The 24,934-nt window shown below is 40.8% G+C and overlaps 1 protein-coding gene and 1 long non-coding RNA gene across 6 annotated transcripts in view; one reads left to right on the top strand and one right to left on the bottom strand.

The window, feature by feature from the left end:
* LOC138419252 (uncharacterized) overlaps positions 1-7,174 on the bottom strand; it is a 12,875-nt gene extending 5,701 nt beyond the window's left edge. The window contains exon 1 of the long non-coding RNA XR_011248906.1: positions 6,708-7,174. This is a non-coding gene — a long non-coding RNA (uncharacterized lncRNA). The remainder of the gene's footprint in view (positions 1-6,707) is intronic.
* On the top strand, positions 6,612-24,934 carry LOC138419239 (zinc finger protein 675-like). Of its 5 annotated transcripts, none has more exons than XM_069551822.1 (5): positions 6,612-6,861; positions 7,336-7,552; positions 17,165-17,291; positions 17,755-17,847; positions 22,479-24,934. In XM_069551822.1, exons 2-5 carry the CDS (start codon positions 7,538-7,540, stop codon positions 24,371-24,373), a joined length of 2,130 nt encoding a protein of 709 aa, XP_069407923.1. In that variant the 5' UTR covers positions 6,612-6,861; positions 7,336-7,537; the 3' UTR covers positions 24,374-24,934. The 5 variants fall into 5 exon arrangements, with proteins under 5 accessions (XP_069407923.1, XP_069407922.1, XP_069407925.1 ...); XM_069551821.1 differs by having other exon boundaries at positions 6,620-6,861; positions 7,469-7,552; XM_069551824.1 differs by lacking the exon at positions 6,612-6,861 and adding an exon at positions 7,046-7,179 and having other exon boundaries at positions 7,469-7,552.

The following is a 24,934-nucleotide window of genomic DNA, read 5'->3' as shown; positions in this document are numbered from 1 at the left end:
TTTAAAAATAGAATTTAAAAATACTTTTGTCTCTTTTGCTATCTCACATAGAGGGTTATCATTACCATCTTTCTAAATTCCATATATATGTGTTAGTATACTGTATTGGTGTTTCTCTTTCTGGCTTACTTCACTCAAAATTTTAACAAATTTTGTTTTTCAAATGCACTATAAGCTCTTTACTTGCTTGGTGACAGAAATTCTAATTGGTTTTTTGACAGGGATTAAATAAACATCTACCAGTCATGGAAGACTATAACCTGAACTCTGATACTTAGAAATAACAATGTGTGATAAACTGGTGTGACATACAAAATAAACATGACCAGTTCCAAATCATAAACTGATCTGTTAATTAATGTGACATTAAAAATATTACATAGAAGTCAAGACTTCTGAAATATTAATATATCACATTTAAAGAAAATGAAATATTAAAAAGTGATTTTTATTTTGTAAAATGAAGTTATACAACTATAAATTTTGAGAATATTTCCAAATCAGAGAATAGGACACACTATGCTTATTTAATTTATATGTAGAGGACATCATGAGAAACGCTGGGCTTGAAGCAGAAGCTGGAATCAAGATTGCCAGGAGAAATATGAATAATGTCAGATATGCAGATGACACCACCCTTATGGCAGAAATTGAAGAGGAACTAAAAAGCCTCTTGATTAAAGTGAAAGACGATGTTCATTGCAGCACTCTTTATAATAGCCAGGACATGGAAACAACCTAGATGTCCATCAGCAGATGAATGGATAAGAAAGCTGTGGTACATATACACAATGGAGTATTACTCAGCTATTAAAAAGAATACATTTGATTCAGTTCTAATCAGATGGATGAAACTGGAGCCGATTATACAGACTGAAGTAAGCCAGAAAGAAAAACACCAATACAGTATACTAACACATACATATGGAATTTAGAAAGATGGTAATGATAACCCTGTATGTGAGACAGCAGAAGAGATGCAGGTGTATAGAACGGACTTTTGGACTCTGAGGGAGAGGGAGAGGGTGGGATGATTTGGGAGAATGGCACTGAAACATGTATAATATCATGTAAGAAATGAATCGCCAGTCTATATTCGATACAGGATACAGGATGCTTGGGGCTGGTGCACGGGGATGATCCAAAGAGATGATATGGGGTGGGAGGCGGGGGGTGGGGGGGGGGGTGGTTCAGGATTGGGAACTCATGTACACCCGTGGTGGATTCATGTCAATGTATGGCAAAACCAACACAGTATTATAAAGTAAAAATAAAAATTAAAAAACAGATGTGAAAGACGAGAGTGAAAAGTTGGCTTACAGCTCAATATTCAGAAAAATAATATCATGCCATTTGGTCCCATCACTTCATGGGAAATAGATGGGGAAACAGTGTCAGACTTTATTTTGGGGGGGATCCAAAATCACTGAGATGGTGATTGCAGCGATTTTAATTAAAAGATGCTTACTCCTTGCAAGAAAAGTTATGACCAACTTAGATAGCATATTGAAAAGCAGAGACACTACTTTGCCAAAAAAGGTCGGTCTAGTCAAGGGTATGGTTTTTCCAGTGGTCATGTATGGATGTAAGAGTTGGACTGTGAAGATAGCTGAGTGCCAAAGAATTGATGCTTTTGAACTGTGGTGTTGGAGAAGACTCTTAAGTGTCCCTTGGACTGCAAGGAGGTCCAACCAGTCCATCCTAAAGGAGATCAGTCCTGGGTGTTCATTGGAAGGACTGATGCTGAAGCTGAAACTCCAATACTTTGGCCAGCTCATGCAAAGAGCTGACTTATTGGAAAAGACCCTGATGCTGGGAGGGATTGGGGGCAGGAGGAGAAGGGGACGACAGAGGATGAGATGGCGGGATGGCATCACCAACTCGATGGACATGAGTTTGAGTAGTCTCCAGGAGTTGGTGATGGACAGGAAGGCCTGGCATGCTCTGGTTCATCGGGTCGCAAAGAGTCAGACATGACTGAGTGACTGTACTGAACTGACTGATGCTTTGATGCCTCAGAGCTGCCATCTGAAACCTATTTCTGAAGTTACTTTTGGAAAATGGTCTGACCCAAATCAGCCAACTATGGATGTTTTCAGTAGGAAACAATGTCTTTGTTAAGCACTTTATAAATTCCAGAGTTAGAGAAGGTATTTTTACTGCTTCCTGGTAGCTCAGATGGTAGAGAAACTGCCTACAATGCAGGAGACCAGGGTTCGATCCCTGCCGGGGACCAGCCCCGGTGGATCCAGGGTGATTCGAAGGTGGGGACGGAGTTGGCGTCTTTGGAAAAATACATATTTAATTACAGATATAGAGAGATTAGAAATGGATAGTGTAGTAGGAAGATTAGTGGAGAAAAAGAGGCTGAATAACTTGGATTACGTGGAATAGCATCCATGCTCCAGATGGGAATTCAGCCAGAAAAACGGGAGCAAGAAAGAAGCGACATGGGGGAATCAGTCTTTCCGGAAACTGATCCGATTTCTTTATTTTGGGGTTTGCTTATATACCTTTTGTTACACATAGGGATGAATACAGAGTCACACGGGGGTCAGCAGTCCTGACCTTTATCAAAATCAGGTGCTTCACATAAATGTATAATAAAAGTACATCATCTTCTGGCCATGAGTGAGACCTGCTGACATTTTATGATCCTTTCTTTCTGATAACCAAAAAACTTATTTCTTCCAAGGGTGTTTTTTCTTAAACCAGGCACCACCCTCCAAATAAAGTTACATTCCTATAGGGTGAGGGTGTAGTGAGTTACAATCAAGAAAGGAATTTATTTAACCCAAGGTTAACATGATTAGTCTTAAAGGTTAATATTTATTTCTCCTATATGCTTAAAGGTTAATACTTATTTCTCCTATATGTTAATTATATTCATTATTAGGGTAGGGAACATGGAGATTTAGCAGCAAACATCAGCCCAACAAATGAAAATCCTTTCACCAATGCTCCCCTTAAGATCTATTTAGTCTTAAGATATGATAAAGTTACATTTGCACATAGCAAGGACACAGTGATTTATAACAAAGCAAATTGATCTATTACAAAAGAGAAAATCCATTAACTCAAAAAGTCTAGTATTGCTAACATCAAAAACTACTGTATTTCCTTTTCTATATTCCAAATACATTGATTAATATATTTCCAGGTGCCTAAGGATATGGAGGCCTGCCGGCAATCATTGACTCAACAAGAAGAAAAAGCCCTATGCTAATTAAGACTCTCAAAATACTCCAAAACTCTCTGTGTTGTTTATGGTTGAGAGGTAGTAAACAATCATGTGGCAGGAGTTTGGATAATCCTGTCACACAAGCTAGTCTGTCAGCAGAGAGGTTTGACCTGAAACATCCTTGTCCCACCCAGAGCAGGGAATTAGCAGCAATTATTGACGCAACAAATGAAAAGCCCTTCACCAATATAATTCCTAACCAACACACTATACTAATAATTTCTAACTCCCCAAAAGAATTTGCCTTTAGTAATTCTAAAACATCTCGTGCCTCTCAGATTTGGAGGCTGTAAACAATCACATGTGGCCAGACGAACCTATACAGGCGGGCTAGATAACCTTTAGAGGAGTCCGTAAGCTGAAACAGTCTTGTCACGCCCAGAAATTTTTATTGCCTTGGAGCTGCATGTTTACTCCTTCTCCAAGAGAAACGGTTATGGGGGAGAGCCCCCCGTAAAGTCAGAGGTGTAGGTAAGAGCGTAAAACAGACTCTGGTTTTGGGGTTAGATGCTCGGGAACAGGGGGTTTCCTGAGGCTTGATCACGCCTTTGAGTATGCCAAGCTTCGTTCCTCATGACCTTTGCCATGGGTGGAGTTCCTCATGCTGGCTCCCGGCAGATCTCTTGGTCCAAAAGATCCCCTGGAGAAGGAAATAGCTACCCACTCCACTATTCTTGCCTGAAGATTTCCATGGATAGATGAGCCTGGCTGGCTACAGTCCATGGTGTTGCAAAGAGTCAGACATGACTGATGGACTAAGCACACAATTGTCAACTCTATACACTGTTTCTATAAAAGATCATTCCTATAGATTTATTTTTATTAATCACGAACGTGTTGTTGGCACACATATAGTAACCTTAAAAATGTATGATTTCCGTAAGGTACTCCATGATTTCACATATATGTGAAATCTCTGCAGTTCCAGCCATTAGTTACATTAAACATCAGGCTTCATATCGCTTGGATTCTACAATAACAATCACTGTCACAAAAATTACACCGTGATTTCCTTGGTGGTCCAGTGACTAAGACACCTCGCTCTCAATGCTAGCTGCAGCGAGGGCAGGGGTGGGGAGTGGGGGTCAGGATTGGGGGGAGGTGCCTAGGTTTGATCCCTGGTCAAGGAACTAGATCCCATATGCCACAAGTAAGGTCCGGTACAGCCAAATAAATATTTTTCAAAAAGAATTACACTAAGATACATTAGGAGGCATTGGGAACTGATATCTGGTGTAGCACCTAATCTCTCTTTAATAGCTCCACTTAATTTTTAATTATTCCTCCTTCCAGTGTTGCTTTGGCACTGCATTACTTTGAGTCAGAATACTTCCCTTTTCCTGTATGGTCACTGACTCAGACTCCCCAAAGCACCTGTTTCTTGCAGATTCTTGACCACAGGCTGAAACAGAAAATACTCACCTGATATCCTCACATAGCCTGGATATTGGGGTCAGGGTGCTGGTCACGGCAAGCTGCTCTTGTGACAAGGAGGAAGGCAGCCAGACCCCTAGATATGGGTTTGTGATCCTATGACCTCATGTCCCCTCAGAACTGCAATTATCTTTTCACCTGTATCTGCAATGTGAGACAGGCTTGGGGAACTGAGATTATTTATGAAAATCTTTATTGATCAGTTGCTAATGATAAAACAACAATTAAAAGTGTGTACTGATCATCTCCAAAGGGACTATTGAAATGCTTGAGGAAGGTTCAATTCCCATTGGTCCCTGGAGACAGACAAGGACTCACAAGGAACCAGCAGTAAATACTGAGGTCTAAGAAAGGAAGGGAATTTCATGTGTCTTCGTGTACAGTTTGTATCCATGAGAAGTGTTTCTACCAAAAACGAGTTATTTCCTACTCGTGAGACCACTGAACTGTGCCTCTGTTTAGATTGTGAATAGAGGAATGGAGCCAAAGCACCAGAGAGGGATTTTCAAGAATTCCCCGTCATTTTACAAAGGGGAAATTTTCATACCTCATCGTCTGAAATGTCATAGAACTTCTCAAAATGTATCTTGAGGAAAATACCCCCAGTTTATAGTTAGGATTCAATGTTTGATAGATCAGAATTCCTGCATAATTACCACTGTAGTCTGCAATAGCAGGTACACCTTAGTGCCCCCTCCCTAGAGAATATTCTCCTAGTTCTTAGTGACCAAAATCATATTCAGAACCAGAGGTTCCAGCAGGGAATCGTGAGATTTGACCTACTGATACTTCTATGATGAAAAGCAATATCCTCTACTTAGAATTTGTCCCCACTGACAGATAGTTATGAAACATATTTTCTTTTCATTTTGTTCACACCCCAAAACATGTGGGACCTTATTCCCCGGTTAGGGAAGGAACTGCAATGCTGCATCGGAAGGTGGGGTCTTAACCATTGGGCTGCTGGCGATGCTCCTAAACACATTTTCTTTAATAAGTAATGTAGTACCTTGACATACATTTTCCTTTATATTGTAATGATTAATGCTTTCTGTGTAAGAAATGATTCAATCTTGAACTCTGAGATCTTGGCTCCCTGAGCAGGGATTGAACCCAATAACCTGCAGTGAAAGCAAAGCATCTTAACCACCGGACTACCAGGGAAGTTACTAATCTCACATTTAAAGAGAAAGGTGTACTCTCCTGGGATACAATGGTTTGTGGGCCTCTCACTGTTTTTCCTGTGTTGAGTTAGCTCTTCTCCAGATTATCCTTTCAAGGACTGGGTGAAGAGGAGGAGGTTAGGAAAGAAAGCCAACAGTGGGAGAGGGTGTTTGGGAAGCTAGTGAAAAGCAGTCGATGTGATCCACGCGCCCTATTTGCCTACTTTCGTGCCCAGTTTTAGCACAAAAAGTCCTGCTTCTTGGGAACTTGTTCAGTCCTGGAAGAAGCAGGGCAATTGGTTGCTTCAGCAGCAGCAGCAGCAACAATTAACAGAGGCAATCTATGTCTCAAGAGATTCTGACAGGAGTAACGGTATGTCATTTCTGTGGTTACGTTATAAACGACACTGTGGATTCGGGTCTCCCTCTTTCTTTCTGGAATCACTTCCTAAGAGAAAAGCCAGCTGCCCTGATGTAAGCAGGTCTCTGGTTACAATTACTGAGGCTTCCTCCCAACGGATTATCTGAGTGGTTACATTCTACTTTTCCTCACTGAGGAGACACCCATCTTCACACACTCACACAAAGGGCTTTTGAATTTTCCCCGTTTTTCAACTTGCTGAAAACATCTCGGCTTCCCATGGAAGCGGCTCTCAAAATTCTTTGTCTTTTCCCTTATATTGTTAGAAACACTAACTTAGAACAGGCAGGAAGCAGCTCTGCTCCAGAGGAAATCAAACAGACTTAAAGGCATCAAAAGGCAGAGAAAGGAAGCACAGCTGGACAAAAGGACCAACAGACCCAAAACTGACAGGGGCGGGGTTGAGGGGAAGCAAGACTCCGCCCCCACTGGCCCCGCCCATAAGCACCTGCGTTTCCGGCCTCTTCCCACCTTCTCCCTTTCGTCGCCTCTCGTTGGCCGCGGCGTAGCGCATTCACCTTCCTCTGTACCGGATCTTCCGCCCGCGAGTGCGCAGTCTTGCCAACCCGGAATTGAGTTTAAGTGAGCGGCAGAGTGTTCTGGTGAGTTTGTTTGTTTATTTGTTTAAAACCCAATTCCTAGTCCACAGCCTGTTGTCTTTCACACGTGGGTTTCGGGGGTCTCTGTGGACGTTCAAACTACCGTTCCCATTTTCTCGTCCCCAGTGTCTGTCCTCGCATCGTCGTGAGAAGTTCTGAAGTCCGTTAGCTTAGCTTCCGGGTCCCTGGGTCCACGTCCGCTTCCTGTTGATACCGTTCTAGAGTCCGTGTCCTTCTCTGGCGGTTCTGCCTTCTAACTTGTAGAGACCGCTGTTTAAAGTCCTGCATTGCCCAACCGCTAGGTCCCTGATCCACGAAGAGGTGAAGGAGGCTCTATTCTGTATGGACTTTGGTCAGGGTCTCGCCTAAGGTTTGAAAGGGAGGGTCAGCCTAGAACGTGTGGTTTTCACAGGAAGAGCCGCGAGTTCTGAAGAAAAAAATGAAACTAAAAACACCTCGTTTGACTCTGTGTTCCAGAATCCCTGCTGTGTCCGTGGCCGTGGAGGATTGTGTTTTGTACCTGTTGAGATCCTCCCTCGGTGTGTGGGTGTGTTATAGTGACCTTGGTGTGTTTTTCTAAGTATTGAACAGTCTGTTTTCAACATTGAAGGGTCACTTCCCAAGACTGATCTTAACGTGAGAAGGAAGCCCAGAGGAAGAGGAAAGCGAGGAGTCAGAAATGACTCATGCCGAGGTAAGAGGCATAGTCCTTTTGTTTGTTCTGTCTGTCTTTCCTGAAATGCTGTTTCTTTGGACTTGATACGCTTCTTAACTTCTGAACAGGTTTGTTTGAACTGACCGATAGTCATCATCCCAAGGGACCTGGCACATCAATGTGCGGAAAACAGAGTATTGCCAGCCAAAGAAGCTCACTCAAGCTTTTAAGTCTTGAGTTTTTATTGGGGTTTAGCTATATAGGCGGGCTTGATAACATCTCCAGCATTCTCTCCTCCTTAGAAAAGTGAAGTCGCTCCATCGTGTCCGACTCTTTGCGAGCCCGTGGACTGTAGCCCGTAAGGCTCGTCTGTCCATGGGATTCTTCAGGCAAGAATACTGGAGTGGGTTGCCATATCCTTCTCTGCAGGCAGATGCTTTATACACTGAGCCACCAGGGAAGCTAATAAGCCCACCTGGCTGAAAGCCCCAAACTTCTAGTCACTTCCTTGGTCTTTGTGAAATGGCCAGCCTCACAACCTGAGTCATCCCGTTGTTAAACTAGGGGTCGACCGTAGGTCATGTTGTTAGCATAAATTATCAGGGCCCACGGAGAGTAATAAAGCCACTTCACTCAGTAAGGAAATTCCAAGAGGGAAAAAAAAAAAAAAAGAATTCCAAGAGTAGTTAACAAACTTCCACGACCAGGGGACCAAAGCCTGCCAAAATTTTTTTTTTTTTTTTTTTTTTAGTTTTAGTATTTATTTATTTTTGGCTATACTGGGCTTTTGCTGATGCACTTGGGCTTTCTCCGTTGTGATTAGGAGACACTACTATCGTGTTGTGGAGCTCTGGCTCTAAGGCACCGGTTCAGTCATTGTATTAATAACTGGCAGGCTTTGGAGGAGGTGGGCTTTAGTAGTTGTTGTTCACTAGCTTAGTTGCTTCAAGGCATGTGGGATCTTCCCTGACCAGAGATGGAACCCACTTCTTCTGCATTGACAGGGAGATTTCTTATCACTGGATCAGGCAAGTCCCTAAATTTTTTATTATACAATGCTGAAACCTAAATCTTTCTTTTATGCCCTTTGATTTTTTTTCCCCTCTGATTTTTGTTGTTACCTTGGAATACCTCACCTAATTGCATTATTTAAAAATATTTTGTTGTGTTTACCTTCTATTTTATTGTTCAAAATAATGTCTAAGTCTCTCTTTAAGTGAGCTTCCTTGGCTACCTTGTAGCTATTTTGCTTCATATATTTTGAAGTTTCACTAGTCTATACAGTCATAACTTCATCTGTAATTTGGCAGAATTACAGATTTATAGATTGTAATTACAGAAATCTGTAGTTTCCCTCTATTTAGGTTTTTTTCACTTTTAAATTCAAAATTATTTTGGCTCTCCTAGATACAGCTGAGACTTGAAATATCCATGTTTGTTTTGAGTTTGAATTGTTCTGAAATTGCAGTCACTGAAGTCTTTATGTCACCACATCTTCCAAGTAAAACTTGTGATTTTCAGACTTTATGTGCTTCAATAAAGATTTACATTTCTGCACATAGGTCTGGAAATGTGTTCTAAATTGATGTCATGCTATATTTGCTAATACAATGTAGACTATTTCTCATTGTGTTTTTGATCATTCTTACTAAAGAGAAAACAATGTTTTCAGTGAACCCAGGTGGCTCAGTGGTTAAGAATCCGCCTGCCAATGCAGGAGAACTGGGTTTGATCCCTGCGTTGGGAAGGTCCCCTGGAGAAGGAAATGTCAGCCCCCTCCAGTATTCTTGCCTGGGAAATCCCATGAACGGAGGAGTCTGGATGGCTACAGTCCGTGCGGTCCCAAAGTGTTAGACATGATTGATGTGACTTAGCAGGCATTCACACACAATTTGTAAATGTTTGTTTTACCATAAATACTAAAATACACTTGCGTTTAAAAAAAAAAAAAAGTGGGTTAAAAATGTTTCTTCCAAAAGATCTGTTACTTATGGAAGGTTCCTTTTACCTTAAGTGTCTTTCTGTATGCATCTGTGTGTGCAGGCAGAAACCTAGGTTTATATAAAAGCCATCATCATTTCCTGAATATTTTTATCTATTCTAACCTTTGAAAATTGTTCTTACATATTTTTCATGACCTTAGATTGTTTCATTTTAGTGAAATGAATACATAGTTCCATTTTAATATATGTATGCATGAAAATGTTCATATGATTTGATCAGTTATTTTTCTTGTATTTTGTATTCTTCACAGTTAGAGAAACTTCTATGAACTTTCTTTAGAGTTGTCCCTATATATTTGTCTGTGTATTATTAGTTAAAGTTTAGAGTACATAAAGTGAAGTAAATCTAAGCTGCTTAAGGAATGTTTGCTACTTATTTGCAAAAAGGAGGAGCAACAACATAATTGCTTTTAAATTATTTCCGTTACACATCCAAGCCTCTATAAAAACTCTCAAAAAAATACATAGTATATCCTAAATAGTTAAAATGATTGTTGCTACTGAGGATGCTATCATATTTGATCTGTAAAATTTGTAAAACACCTGAAGTTCGAAAGTAAGTATGAATGCTTACCTTACTATTGTATTTCGTTACTATTCAAAACAGTCACTCATGGAGCAGAATTTTGAACATCACTATCTAAAAGAAGCTTGTTAACAATACTCTGGAAAAAATTAAGCTTGCTAAAATAAATGGTACATTTCTCCCACTCAAGAACTCTTGGGCCAGAGTATGCTTTTTAAAATATTGCCTGTTTCCTTGATAGACAATTCATCCTGTGTCATACAAATACAGCACTCAAAATAAATATGCCCATGTTGTTCTGATTATTTTATCATTTCTTTTCCAGATCAGAATAGTTTCTGAAATGGTGTGTGGGTCATTTCTCATCTTTTTTTGGTTAGGATTATGGTAGAAAATATTGCTGTGTAAAAGTCATATTATAGTATAACACCAGTTCAGTCCTGCTCCCAGGACTGAAGATAATGAGATGAATCGCATGTATGGATTTCCTTCAGTAAAACTCTTTCCCTTCGGTAAATCTGCCTAGTCACGACCCTCCCTCTTGAGATGTGGGTTGTCTTCTGACCTTATGACCATTGTTCATTCCGTGTTTCCTTAGTAATGGTTACTATACGTTTGGTTTTCAGATCTTTACCATTGTCAAAGAAATTCCTTAACAGCCTATGTATGTTCATACAAAGATCATTAAAGCACCCTTGTTCCATCAGAGCTTGAGTCCCTGTGACTTTCTTTCTTTCTCTCTGTCTGTCTGTCTCTCTCTCTCCCTCAGTCTTATTCTCTGGAGCGTGGAAACCTGGCTAGCTCACATTCTTGCCTGGGCTTTCAAGACCTCTTCGAGAGGATGCCCTGTGCCCTCGTGAGTGGTACAAGCCCTTTGTCAAGGGCTTTATTGGTTCTCGGTGTAAACCAGGGAATATCAGCCTCTTTCTCTCTTTGACTTTCTTATCATGGACTCTGGACCACCAGATTCCGGTCCATTAAAGGACCACAACATTAGGCTACAGATCAGGGAAGGCATGTATGAAGTGAAATTTACCTACAACACATTTTTAAAATATTTATTTATTTGGCTGCACTGGGTCTTCTTGTGGCAGGTAAGATCTTCAGTCATCCTTGTAATTTTCAGCTTTTTTGGTTGTGACATGTAAACTCTTAGCTACAGCATGTGGGATCTAGTTTCCTGATCAGGGAAAGAACCAGAGCTCCATGCATTCGGAGCTCAGGGTCTTAGTCATTGGATCATCACCAAGTCCCCAAACTAACATTTTTTAATGATAGATTCAGATCGTAGTTTCCATAATAGTACCAAAATACACATGCAGTGATAATGCATTCCTCCACGTTCTTCTTATCCCATGACTCATGTTGACATGTTTAGGTGTTTCTGTGAGATTCCCATGCTATGAATTTGTTTTTTTCCATTTGACTTGAACAGGTGTCTTGCAAAGAAAAAGGGACGCATGTGCCTAAGCTATCACAATTAAAGGAGTAACTTCATGTCTTCTTACGTCCTTTCTGCTTTGGAAAATGAACACTCACGTGTGTTTAGCAGAGATGCTGGGTTTTGGCAGTGGTGGTTTTCATCCCAAGCCCAGGTCTGATCTTTTCCAGTACACTCCATGCTCATATCACAGAGTCTCATCACAGTTTTGTATTTTCCAAAATGTTTACAAGAATCTTATTAGTCCTAATCTATGCTCAACTGTATTAAAATTTAAAATATAGCTCAGTGCAAATAAAGAATATCATCCTCTAACATGATGTACATTTTAATCCATTCAAAATTGCCTGAGTTTAGTGACATGAAGATTTTTCTCTCTTACTCTTAATGAGCATATAGCCCCATTTGAGTGTATGTCTGCACTCAGTGGAGAAGAGTTTGAGTAGGCTCTGGGAGTTGGTGATGGACAGGGAGGCCTGGCGTGCTGTGGGCCATGGGATCACAAAGAGTCAGACTTGACTGAGTAATTAACATGACTTCATCAATTATTCATTTTCTTCTTTTCTTTTTGCTTTGTTTTTTTGAAGAACTTCTGGGGAAGGGAATGACTCCCCATTCCAGTATTCCTGCTTGGGAATTTCTTGGACAGAGGAATCTGGCAAGTTAGAGTGCATGGAGTCACAAAGAATGGGACAGGACTGAGTGACTAAAACTTTTCCTGTCTTTAGTATTCTTTACAGTTACAGAAACTTCTATCAACTTTTCTTAGAATTGTCTCTGTGAATCTGTCTGTGTTTTATTAGTTAAAGTCTAAAGTACATAAAATGAAGTAAAGTTTAAGCTCTGCCATTTAATGTTAAAATAAGTGCCAAAATGTATAAGAGCAACATTTCTGATTTTTAGTTATTTCTCTTGCACTTTCAAGACTCTGATAAAAACAATCAAAGATATAGAGTATATACTAAATAGTTATAATGATTCTTTCTGCCAAGGTTGTGGTTACCCAAAGAGTGAAGAGCAGATAAAACCAAGGAGGGTCTTAGAATGTAGAAACTGAAAAACCAGGCCCGTATTGGCTCATGTCTGGAAATTCTTTTCCAACCCGCACCCAGACCATGACATTTTTGGTGGCTTGTTCAGGGACTTGGAGTCTCTTCCCCACCTCCTCGCTTCTCATTTCTCATTTCTCATAGGGACCCTCTGCCAACAGGCAACTGCTTTGGCAGCAATTGAGGAACTCTGGCCAGGGTTACCCTCTGGTGTATTCCAAACACCCCACTGCTTACTGCACCCAGAGTAGCTGCCGCTTGAATGGGTGAGGGTCTCTCCTTTGTCTTTTTTCCAACTGAGGATTATACCAACCAGTGTTGTGTGGGCACAGGTCAGACACATAAAAGCCATTAGGGTGCCTGCCACAGAAAGACTCCCATGTGAGGATAGGGGGCACGCAGAACAGATCAGGCCATAAGGGCATTCACCCCCCAGCAAGACAACTTCCATCCACCATGTCAGGCACATAGTGGTTGAAGCAAACAGAAACCATTGTCCCCGGGCCACCGCCTCCCATATATATTGTAAGGCGGATTCCTTAGCCTTCTTCCCTGTCACTTTCACTTCTTTCCCTGTGGGTCCGGATTGATTTACAGGAACCTGGGTGTTGCCTCTGAGCCATCCCAAGAGTGCCTTCCACGTTTCAGGGAATCACCAAATGGTGAGTCACCTGGTTGCTCCCAGGAATCTATCTTTCTCTGCTCATGTCACGTGGTGGCTTAGCTGCATGGTTCTCAGCGGTCTCCTCTAACTGTCGGATGCGACTGTTGGGACACTCCACCATTTTGTGCCTTAGCGCACGGATAGATCACTGGGAGAAAAGGGACGCCTTTCTGTCAGCCAGTGACTCTCAGTACTCCCATTCTATGGTAGGTAGGCTAAGAGTGTGTTCTGTTACGTCCCAGGAGGCTTACTCAACCCTTGGCTACATCTCAGAAACTGAAAACTTTTGACCCTCCAAAAGGCCTGGCTCCAATACACACAGAGGACCCCCCAAAAAATGGCCTCTGAATGGCACACTTAAGTTTTTCCAAAGGAAGGGAAAGACTCAGAATTTCCTTACGTTCTATTTCCTCCCTGTCTCCTGTCCCTCTCTGTCTCTCTCCATCAGATTCCCTAGATGACCCCTACTCAACCTTTCATATCCACATGATCTCTAGGAAAGGATTCTGAGGTTCCCTTTGGTCCAGGTCTTTCTGCTATATTCAAAAGCCTGAAGGATCAAAAACTGTCCTAAGATTATAAAGAATCCCCTTCTAAGGAAGCTTATCTCTCAGGTGGAGAGGGAACCAAGCTTCCCCCACTCTGGGACACCCTAAAGAATTCCCTTCTGAGTACTCCTGTTTTTCAGGGCTGGGAAGGACCAAGCTTCCCCCAGTCCTGCAAATTCCCTTAACCCTTCAGATTCTTCTGATGGGACAAAGACCTCACTTCCCACCAGAGGGACACTCCAAAATTTTTATGAGCTGAAATGCCCCTGATATCAAAGTCAATTTGAGCATTATTTGGTCTATATTTTAGCTATAAAACTAAGACTACAGAAAGGAAAGACAACTTTTTGACATAGGATGGCCCTGATATTCTTTAGACTCTGGAGAAAACTGGTTAAAATGAAATTTTCTTTCCCTTGGAAACTGCAAAACCCTTTCCTTTTGCATATGCATTTAAAACCAACTAGCTTGTTAAAAGGCCTGCCTAGGGAAAAGCTTGAAGTTACCCCTTTCCATGTCCTTGAAATACACTGCTCATTTTCCCTGAGACCCTACTCAGCCTTGGGCAAAACAAAACTTCAAGCCAAACAAACAAAATACAAAGGTCAAAGAGATGTTTTAAATCTCAGGCAGGAAACTATGAGATCTCTGTCTGTCCGTCTGGATTTATGTATGTCTCAGTGTGCGCTTTTTTTATATAATATTGCTGAAGTTGTAAATGAGTTCTAATTTAGTGAGAAAGTTGGCTTAAAGCTCAACATTCAGAAAATGAAGATCATGGCATCTGGTCCCATCACTTCACGGCAAATAGATGGGGAAACAGTGTCAGACTTTATTTTTTTGTGCTCCAAGATCACTGCAGATGGTGACTGCAGCCATGAAATTAAAAGATGCTTACTCCTTGGAAGAAAAGTTATGACCAACCTAGATAGCATGTTGAAAAGCAGAGATACTACTTTTCCAACAAAGGTCCGTCTAGTCAAGGCTATGGTTTTTCCAGTGGTCATGTATGGATGTGAGAGTTGGACTGTGAAGAAAGCTGAGTGCTGAAGCATTGAAACTTTTGAACTGTGGTGTTGGAGAAGACTCTTGAGAGTCCCTTGGACTGCAAGGAGATCCAGCCAGTCCATTCTAAAGTAAATCAGTCCTGGGTGTTCATTGGAAGGACTGATGCTAAAGCTGAAACTCCAACACTTTGGCCACCTGATGTGAAGAGTTGACTCATTGGAAAAGACCCTGATGCTCGGAGGGATTGGGGGCAGGAGGAGAAGGGGACAACAGAGGATGAGATGGAGGGATGGCATCACTGACTCAGTGGAGGTGAGTTTGAGTGAACTTTGAGAGTTGGTGATTGACAGGGAGGCCTGGCATGCTGCAATTCTTGGGGTCGCAAAGAGTTGGACACAACTGAGCCACTGAACTGAACTGAAAGGAAAGTAAGTGCTTACAAATCAGACAATTCTAACTCCAAGAGAAATTAACCTAAGTGAATTTCAGATTCACGTGAACTGGGAAATATTCAATATTAAATATCTAATATTAATGTTTGTTTGCAAATCTAATGTAGATATGTCTTTGAGTCATTAAGCACAGTATTTTCATTGTCCCTAGGTTTATTATAAGTTAAATGCTGTTATATTTTTAATATCTTTTACAAGTTTGTCAACCAGGATAGTACCTCCAGGAAAGGAAAAAGAAAAAAAACTTCAAAGAAAATGTAAAAGAGAAAAGAGCTTTTAGACAAACTATTAAGAATAATTATACTTCAGAAATGTCTGTCTAAGACATTCTCTAGATTGTGGTAACCTGAATTTCTAGGGCTGTTCTAAACTAAGTGATGGAAGTTTATTGAACACCTAGGTCATTTCCAAATAAAATAAGATTCTGAAACATTCATTACTGAGGACTAACTTCCTCTTACAGAGAAACAAGAGATTTTGGACTATTCATGAATAATGCTTGATGCCATTCCGAGATGTTCTCTAGATTTTTTTTTTTTTTTAATTATCACTGGTATTATGTTCACCAATCTACAGAATGCTTAAGTTCTTACTTGCTTAAGGAAAGTAGCATGTCTATTCTCAGTAAAGAAGGTATGAGGAATGAAACTACATTTTATGAAGGAAAGAAAAAGTAGGTTTGACTTGCAGGAGGAATTTTCAAGACGGGAGAACAAAGTAATGGATACAGAAAGTGATAAAGTTTCATGGAAAGTGGACCCCAAGGGACGAGTTTTGTGCATAAATACAAGTTTTCTTGAGATGTTGAGCTGCCTTTGATAATGGATTTTAAGTTTCTTTACCTCTAAAGTGATCTTTTCTATGTTTACCTTTGAAATCTTCTTTGTTACTTTGGCTAGGTAAATATATTATTTCCCAGTGATCTATATGATTTTATCTGACTGAGTGTTAAAACCCCTTTTGATATTTGTCCACAAAACTTCCTAAATGACTTGACTTCTAGCTGCCTTTGGAATGCTTCAGAGGGCCCCTGAGACATCCCAGGGACCTATTAAACGACCTGGGTTCACTGGACATGTAAAGTTACATGGGAAGTACTGTTGAAGGAGTGATAAATCTTCTCAGATTATGCTGTATGGTGGATGTTACCAATACAGATATCCTAAAATTATGTGGAGTTCATATAGATCTGATATGCCCTAATAAAATGTGGTCAACTATAATATTCTACTTATCCTGTTAAAGTGTTACAAGTCACAGCAATGACCAGGCTACACTGTCAATTGTAGTTTAATCAGATTTAAACATGCCTTCTATGCTTTCACTCTGATGCCTTTGTAAGAATACTGCTACTTCATGATTTAATGAAAAGATTTTTCTAAGGTTAACCAATAAACAACTGGTTTGCTATCTGGTAAGCTGGTACCAGACTGGAATTTAGTCTAATCTCTACGTTAATAGAACAAAGTTTTCTTAGAATGCAGCTTTCAATAAGAGATTATGAATTTCTTTGCCTTTAAGTGATTTATATTCATTTTTAAAATCTTTTGTTACTTTGGTGAAGTAAATAAGCATTACTTAAGGTTAGGGTACATGTAGATGAAGTTCATTCTTCAACAAAAGTAACCCCTCATGGTTGGACTTTTGCTATCCTGATATCCTTAAAACATGACCATGGTCTGCTCCTGAATCACAGAATAAATATGGTAATGTTGCCCTGATTATTTTATAATTGCTCTTTCAGATGAGAATAATTTCTCTAAAGGCTTGTGGATCATAACTTATCCTCCTTTCTTCACATTAGAAATTGGGTAAAAAGGATTACTGTGTAAAAAAATATATTTTATAATACCAGCCAAGCCACCAACTCACGACGAGGTCTCTGAACTTGCTGTTTTCTTTTTGGGTCGCGTTAGAAAGTCCTCCCATGGCCACATAGCATCTGTACTTTGTATTTCAGGGACGCCTGACTTTCCAGGATGTGGCCATAGACTTCACTCAAGAGGAGTGGGAATGCCTGGACCTCGGTCAGCGGGAATTGTACAGGGACGTGATGTTAGAGAATTACAGGAACCTGGCCTCCTTGGGTGAGGATAACTGTGGGTTTTTGTTCCATCATTTCTACAATGTCTTCTGAAATTTTCTGCTTCCCAGAGTAGTTTCAGATCTCTGCTTTCTAGGGGATAATGGGTTATTTCTGAGTTTAGAAAGAAAGGCTCCATGATGAATCGTTATACTGGTGACGTTTTTCTTCCTTGATGTACTCTGCCTCCTTCATTCTAGGTTAGTGGTAATTGTGTAAGTTCTGTGGTATTAAATAGTTGCACCCTCTCTTAATTTCACAGTGACACTAGTTACTTTTGCCTTAGTACTACTTGACCAGAATCTCAGGACTGATTGTTAGGTGTTTGTTAGTATTGTATAGTGGAATAAAGTGTTTCAGAAAATCATTTTCTAGAAGAAAATGCATTCTCGTCTCACCTGAATACATACTGATTTCGATACTGATGAATCTCTAACAACACAAATATTCCTTTTTCTGATGAACAGGGCTTGTCTCTATGCTGGACCTGGTCACCTTTCTGGAGCAATTGAAGGATCCCAGGAATATAAGGAGAATGGAGACAACAGCCATTTACCCAGGTAGGTATGAATGGTTGGAGATGATGACTCAGATGAGAGGTCCAAGGAGCACCAAGGAACTCATCCTTCCTCACCTGGCTTTGGAAGATTTGCTTCAATGGAAATAGTTTTTGACAACCTGGGTTGTCATAGAAATGTCAACTGTCATAGAAATGCATCACCTGCCCCATTCTCTGTCTGAAATCATTCATGAGTTTATCTCCAGTGATTACTTTTCTCCATCACAGTGTGACCTAAAAGTCTCCTCTTGGCTTGTGACAAACTCCATTCATTCGTTGCTCTTTGATTTCTTGGGGGCCCTAGGAAAACTCTGCCCATTTCTGAGTAACTGTATGACAGTCCTTTTAAAGTTTCCTTCTACCTCTACACAGAAATGTGTGAGTGGAGTGGTAGACAAACTGCCAAATTGCTTGGAATACTGGGGACGGGTCTTTGTTCTCTGATTTATAATTTCTTATCCACTGTGAGTGACACACAGGACCTTCTAAATAAATTTCAAATTCAAGTAATTTTTCACTGCAGAAAGCAAAACCTGGTGAAAATGAAACAATGCACATCTCAGGTTGACTTGAAAGTTTCTCTATTCCTTATATGATCTCATATTAAATATCTTTAGTGTTTTTCCCCCGGTGTTCTATTACCTCACAGAATTTTAAAATGAATTGACATCAAATCTTAGCACATTTTGCACTACATTATTAATGGTTGATTCAGACTATGACAATATTTAGATTATATAAAGAAATCTTTATTAAGAGTTCTAATTGGAATATAGCTGTTTTCCAATTTTGTACTCCTATACAGCAAAGAGAATCAGTTATGCATATCAGTCGCTCAGTCGAGTCTGAGTCTGCAATCCAGACCAGGCTTCCCTGTCCATCACCAACTCCCAGAGCCTGCTCAAACTCATGTCCGTTGAGTCAGTGAGGCCGTGCAACCATCTCATCCTCTGTCATCCCCTTCTCCTCTCATCTTCAGTCTTTCCCAGGATTATGGTCTTTCTCAGTGGGTCAGTTCTTCACATCAGGTGGCCAAAGTATCGGAACTTCAGCTTCACCGTGTCCTTCCAATGAATGTTGAGGACTGATTTCCTTTAGGATGGAGTGGTGTGATCTTCTTGCAGTCCTAGGCACTCTCAAGAATGTTCTCCAACACCACAGTTCAAAAGCATCAATTCTTCGGCACTCAGCTTTCTTCATGCTCCAACTCTCACATCCATACATGACTGCTGGGAAAACAATAGATTTGACTAGATGGACCTTTGTCAGCAAAGTAATGTTTCTGCTTTTTAATATGCTGCCTAGGTTGGTCATAGCTTTTCTTCCCAGGAGCAAGTGTCTTTTACTTTCATGGCGGTAGTCACCATCTGCAGTGATTTTGAAACCCCCAAAAATAAAGTCTCTCACTGTTTCCCCTGTTTCTCCCACTGTTTGCCATGAAACGATCTGACCGGTGCCATGATCTTTGTTTTTTGAAGGTTGAGTTGGAAGCCAGCTTGTTCAGCCTCTTCTTCCAGTATGATCAAGACTCTCCTCAGTTCCTCTTCTCTTTCTGCTATACGGGTGGTGTCATCTGTATCTCTGAGATTATGGATATTTCTCCCTGAAATCATGATTCCAACTTGTGCTCCATCCAACCCAGCATGTCACATGATGTACTGTGCATATAAGTTAAATAAGCAGGGTGACAGTATACAGCCTTGACGTACTCCTTTCCCAATTTGGAATCAGTCCATTGTCACATGTCCAGTTCTCACTGTTGCTTGTTGACATGCATACAGATATCTCAGGAGGCAGGTAAGGTAGTCTGGTATTCCCATCTCTTTGAGAATTTTCCACAGTTTCTTGTTGTCCACACAATCAAAGGCTGTGGTGTAGTCAATAAAGCAGATGTCATTGTTTCTCAAGAACTCCTGCTTTTTATATGATCCAAGGGATGTTGGCAATTTGCTCTCTGGTTCCTCTGCCTTTCCTAAATCCAACTTGAACATCTGGAAGCTCTTGGTTCACGTACTGTTAAAGCCTCACTTGGAGAATTTTAAGCCCTTGCTTTTGTTTAAAATGAAGGAAATTGTGTAGTGGTTTGAGTGTTCTTTGGGATTGCCTTTCTTTGGGATTGGAATGAAAACTGACCTTTTCCCTTCCTGAGGCCACTGCTGACTTTTCCAAATTTGCTGGCTTATCGAGTGCAGAACTTTAGCATTATCATCTTTTAGGGCTTGAAATAGCTCAGCTGCAGTTCCATCACCTGCACTAGCTTTATTGGTATTCATGTGTTCTAAGGCCGACTTGACTTTGGATGCCAGGATGTCTGTTACTAGGTGAGTGATCACACCATCGTGGTTATCTTGGTCATTAAGATCTTTTTTGTATAGTTCTTCAATGTATTTTTCCAACTTCTCTTAATATCTTCTGCTTCTTTTAGATCCATCCCATTTCTGTCCTCTATTGTTCCCATCTTTGCATGAAATATTCCTGGTACCTCTAATTTTCTTAAAGAGATCTCTAGTCTTTACCGTCCTATTGATTTCCTTCCCATATAGGTCTCCACAGAGCAATGAGTAGAGTTCCCTCTTTCAATCATAGTTTGAAAGTCTCTCTTCTTATTTAATTTCTTAAAACTAGTACTTTATTAAGTATATCTTATTTGTATTCAGCTTCCTCGGACACTATCTTATGTGTGCCTAGTTTCTGACCAGTTCTCTGTCACTATCATTTATGATTCTTAGATTGAAACATCTAATAGACCATTCTCAGAAACGTGTGGCAAGAAGTGGATTTAAGAATTACTAGGCACATAGGATTTGTGAAAGTGTTTGGTGTCTCCACTTAAGATGACTAAAAGCAAGAAGTAATCATTAGATTGCCTATAACCTCTTAATTCAGCGGTCCTTGGAGGTTTTTATCTTGTTTCTTTCCCTATAACCTATTTCGTTGCCATCTCATTTTGTCCAGCGTTCTGTGTGTGGTCTCTGTTTTGAAGAGTGCAGCAACCTAGTTATTCTTCCTTCTGGTATCTGCACCTTGGTGGGTGAGGTTGGTCCAGAGGTTGTGCCCGTATCCTCTCTTGATCTGTGCTCTGATTGCTGTTAACTGTGAGCTGTTATCCAGAGCCTGCTCTGGATATTCAGGGCTGTTTCCCCATTGTTCTGTGGTTGTTACTGCCCTCTCTCCGGTGGGGCCTGCTCCCTGCGTGGTGGAATAGAGCCCCCAGATCTGAGTCTTCACTGTGATTCTGATCTGTGGTGCGAGGCAGGTGGGATTGGAGCACACCCACTGGGAGAGAAGTCACTGAGTATTACTCCTCTGGGGATGTTCATCTCAGGGTGTGCTCTGGTGTCGCCTCTCATGCGTTCTGCAAGTTCTCATGTTATGTAGTGCTGGCAATGCTCTTGGCTCACCTTAACCATGGGAGTGATGGCACATGGCCCTGGTGTCTCTCAGCTGTTGCTTTCACAAGGTCACCAGCATAGATTCAGTGAAGTCAGGTCCTGGGATAGCATTGAGCATGAAGCTGGACCCGCTGTGGTGCTACGGGGCAGCTCAGGCTCCAGCTACTAAAGCTATACCTGCCATGAGTGAGAGAGCCCTGTCATTGATTCAGATGCTCTGTTGGGGCTGAGGTTACAAAGCTGGTCATGGGTGTAAGGCCGTGGCTTGTGTTGCTACAAGGAGAGCTTTCAGCTTTTCTTCTTTATCCCTGGGTTTCACCTGTGCTTTCTGCTCCATCTGTGCATATCGTCAACTCACAGCTGTCTTCTCCTGAGGCTGCCCCAGAGCACAGGATTCTGCTGATTGTGGAGGATGTCGATGGGGGAGGCCATGGCTGGGGCCTCAGAAGACCTACGTGGGTAGAGTTCTTCGTAGTCCTTGGCTAGCAGGGGCGGGCACAAGGCACAGGAGATGCAATGGGCTTCTTTTTTGGGCATCACTCACCAATGGTCCTCTGCTCTATGGTGATTCAGGCTTCACCACAAGCATCCTGTTTGCAGAGCTCCTGCCTCACTCCAATCCCTTCAGGATGTTTCCTCACAGCCAACTGTAGTCCTCTGCCTTGGTATGCTCTCCAAACTCCACCTTTCAGCACCCAGCTCTTGTCTGCATTGCTGGACATGCCTCTAAGGCTGGGTGGGCAGGGCTGAGGTCAGTACCCTGTGTGCAGGTCTCACTCTGTCCTGCTACCACACCCTGGTTGCCATGTTTTCTTCCCACAGAGAATGAGGCTCTCCTTCTGTGCAAACTGAGCTCCCCCAGTGAGGGGCTTCCTCGGATATGGAGACCTCTCCTCACTTTCATCTCCCCGCAGGGTTGCAGGCCCCAACCCACTTCCTCTCCTCTTCTTTTTCCTTCTTCTTTCTTTTGTCCTACCCTGCACAACAGGAATCTTTCTTGTCCTTTTAGATTTCCAAGGGCCTCTACTAGTGTTCAGCTGGGCTCTGTGAAAATTGTTCTATTTCTCATTCATTTGTGGAGAGAGTTAATGATCTCCACATCTGCCTAAGCTTCTGGCATCTTGATCCTTCCGTCTCTATTTTATTTTTAAACTAGCTGTGGTCATCAATTTTCTCTAAATCTTTAAAGATATTCACTGAGAATAGCAGGTAAAATTACTTGTTTTTTGGTATCTTTCAGCTGTGTCTCCACAAGACACCCAGAATTTGATGCCAAAGAATCCAGCGTTAGAAGAAGTATTCCCAAAAGGAAACCTAGGAATATATCAAATATTTCACCTCAGAAACTTAAATTTAATGAAAGATCGGGAATATACGAGGGTAAATGAAAAACAGAGAGGATGTTTCTATGGGCATAAAGAAATGGAGACAGTGACACATAATGCTAACATTACTGGCAAAAGAAATGAGCAGCGTGAGTCAAATTGGGAAAAACACCAACTTCAGTCTTCAACATCTGCCGAGAACTGTAAGTGTTTAAGAAAAGATTTCCATCCTTTTTTGAAACATACATGTTCTCTAAAAGAAAATGTGGAAAATCTGGAAGATAATCTAGTCTCTACTGCGAATACTCATTCTGAACAAAGGCTTCGACTAAACATACATTCAAGCGTGTCTGAACACCTACAATTTAACAATGAGTGTGAAAACTCACAATCTAATCAATTTGAGGGATCCGTGAGCAGGGTGTCATTATTCTTTCCCCAAGAGATATTTTCTCTCCATTCCAAGATGTATAATGTTGATGATAATGGAAGAGATGCAATCCAGCCATCATTGTTCAATACGTATCGTGATATGGTTAATACACAACAACTTTCCATATATAATAAAATGAGTCTGACCTTAAGTAAGAGCTCCAGCTCCAATAATTACAAGAATATTTATGGTAGACTGAGAAGATATTCAGGCAATGAAACTAGGTATACAGTTGAAGGAGACTCAAACCTTATGAAACATCAGGGACCCAAATCTTCAAACGAGGATTCTAAAAGTAATAAATGTAGAAATACCTTTGATCAAATGTCAGGTTTTTCTCTAGATAAGAGTACTTGTGCTAGAGAGAGGACTTGTTGTGAATATAGTAAGATTTCTAATCACTGTTCAGAACTTACTCAACAGGACACTGTTCAGAATCCACAGAAAGAAAACAAGTGTAAGATACATGAGAAAGTATTTAGTAAGTCATCCAGTCTAAGTAGACATAGGAAAATTCATACAGGAAGGAAATCTTTCAAGTGTACAGAATGTAGCAAAGCATTTAACTCTCACTCACTTCTTACTCAACATCAGCGAATTCATGCTGGAGAGAAACCTTATAAATGTACAGAATGTAGCAAAGCCTTTACTTACAACTCAGAACTTATTGAACATCAGCGAATTCATACTGGAGAGAAACCTTACATATGTAAAGAATGTAACAAAGCCTTTCGTCGTTCCTCATTTCTTAGTCGACATCAGCGAATTCACACTGGAGAGAAACCTTACAAATGTATAGTGTGTGGCAAAGCCTTTACTGACTACTCACATCTTATTCAACATCGGCGAATTCATACAGGAGAGAAACCTTATAAATGTACAGAATGTAGCGAAGCCTTTATCAGTTCCTCATATCTAACCCATCATCAGCGAATCCATACTGGAGAGAAGCCTTATATATGTAAAGAATGTAACAAAGCCTTTCATCGTTGTGCAGCTCTTACTCGACATCTTCGAATCCATACTGGGGAAAAACCATACAAATGTAAAGAATGTGGCAAAGCCTTTATTACGAATTCAGCCCTTACTCAACATCACCGAATTCATACTGGGGATAGACGTTATAAATGTGCAGAATGTGGTAAGGCCTTTATTACACGTTCTAATCTTACTGACCATCGGCGCATGCATACTGGAGAGAGACCATATAAATGTACTGAATGTGGCAAAGCCTTTAATCACAACTCAAGTCTTATTCAACATCGGCGAATACATACTGGAGAGAGACCTTATGAATGTACTGAATGTGGCAAAGCCTTTGGTCGGAGTGATTATCTCACTAAACATCTGAGAACACACACTGGAGAGAAACTCTAGTAATGGAACAAGTGATGGAAGAGGTTTGCCCTAAACATGGATCAGAAATCACAAGAGTTTATACAAAAAAAACAATGGAAATGATGTAACCAATATGTAGAAAAGTAATCAAAAGTTAAAATCTAAATAAATATCAGAGATTGCGTAATAGAAGGCATTTCACCAATCTGTTTTCAGAAGTTTCTCTAAAGTAGAATGACTGTAGGGAGTACTCCATAGTTAAAACACATGGAAAATGGACATATTGGCATGAATCGTGAGATGAAGGTTGATGGTTAGAAAGTTACAATTCTTAGCAATGTATGTATGAAAGTGAAAGTGAAGTCGCTCAGTCATGTCCAACTCTTTCCGACCCCATAGACTGTAGCCTACCAGGCTCCTGTGTCTGGGATTTTCCAGACAATAGTACTGGAGTGGATTGCCATTTGAATGCTTGTTTATAATGACATGATTTGAGATTCTTTGACATGAATGTAATTCAACACTCAATCCATACTAAGCTTTATACTGTGTTTGGAAACATAGGTTTTTTATGGTTTATTAAAGATTAGCCTTTTTATA

This window comes from Ovis canadensis, chromosome 14, assembly GCF_042477335.2.
Source record: "Ovis canadensis isolate MfBH-ARS-UI-01 breed Bighorn chromosome 14, ARS-UI_OviCan_v2, whole genome shotgun sequence".
Taxonomy (NCBI): domain Eukaryota; kingdom Metazoa; phylum Chordata; class Mammalia; order Artiodactyla; family Bovidae; genus Ovis; species Ovis canadensis.
The sequence above is the reverse complement of the archived record's forward strand: the minus strand, read 5'-3'. Positions and strand labels throughout refer to the sequence as shown.

Bases quoted from the DNA above. Each gene is read 5' to 3' on its own strand.
- LOC138419239 (XM_069551820.2), top strand. From the start codon at position 14,984: ATGCTCGGAGGGATTGGGGGCAGGAGGAGAAGGGGACAACAGAGGATG. The intron at 17,292-17,754 runs GTGAGGATAACT...TCTGATGAACAG, and splicing joins CAGGAACCTGGCCTCCTTGG to GGCTTGTCTCTATGCTGGAC. The intron at 17,848-22,478 runs GTAGGTATGAAT...GGTATCTTTCAG, and splicing joins GACAACAGCCATTTACCCAG to CTGTGTCTCCACAAGACACC.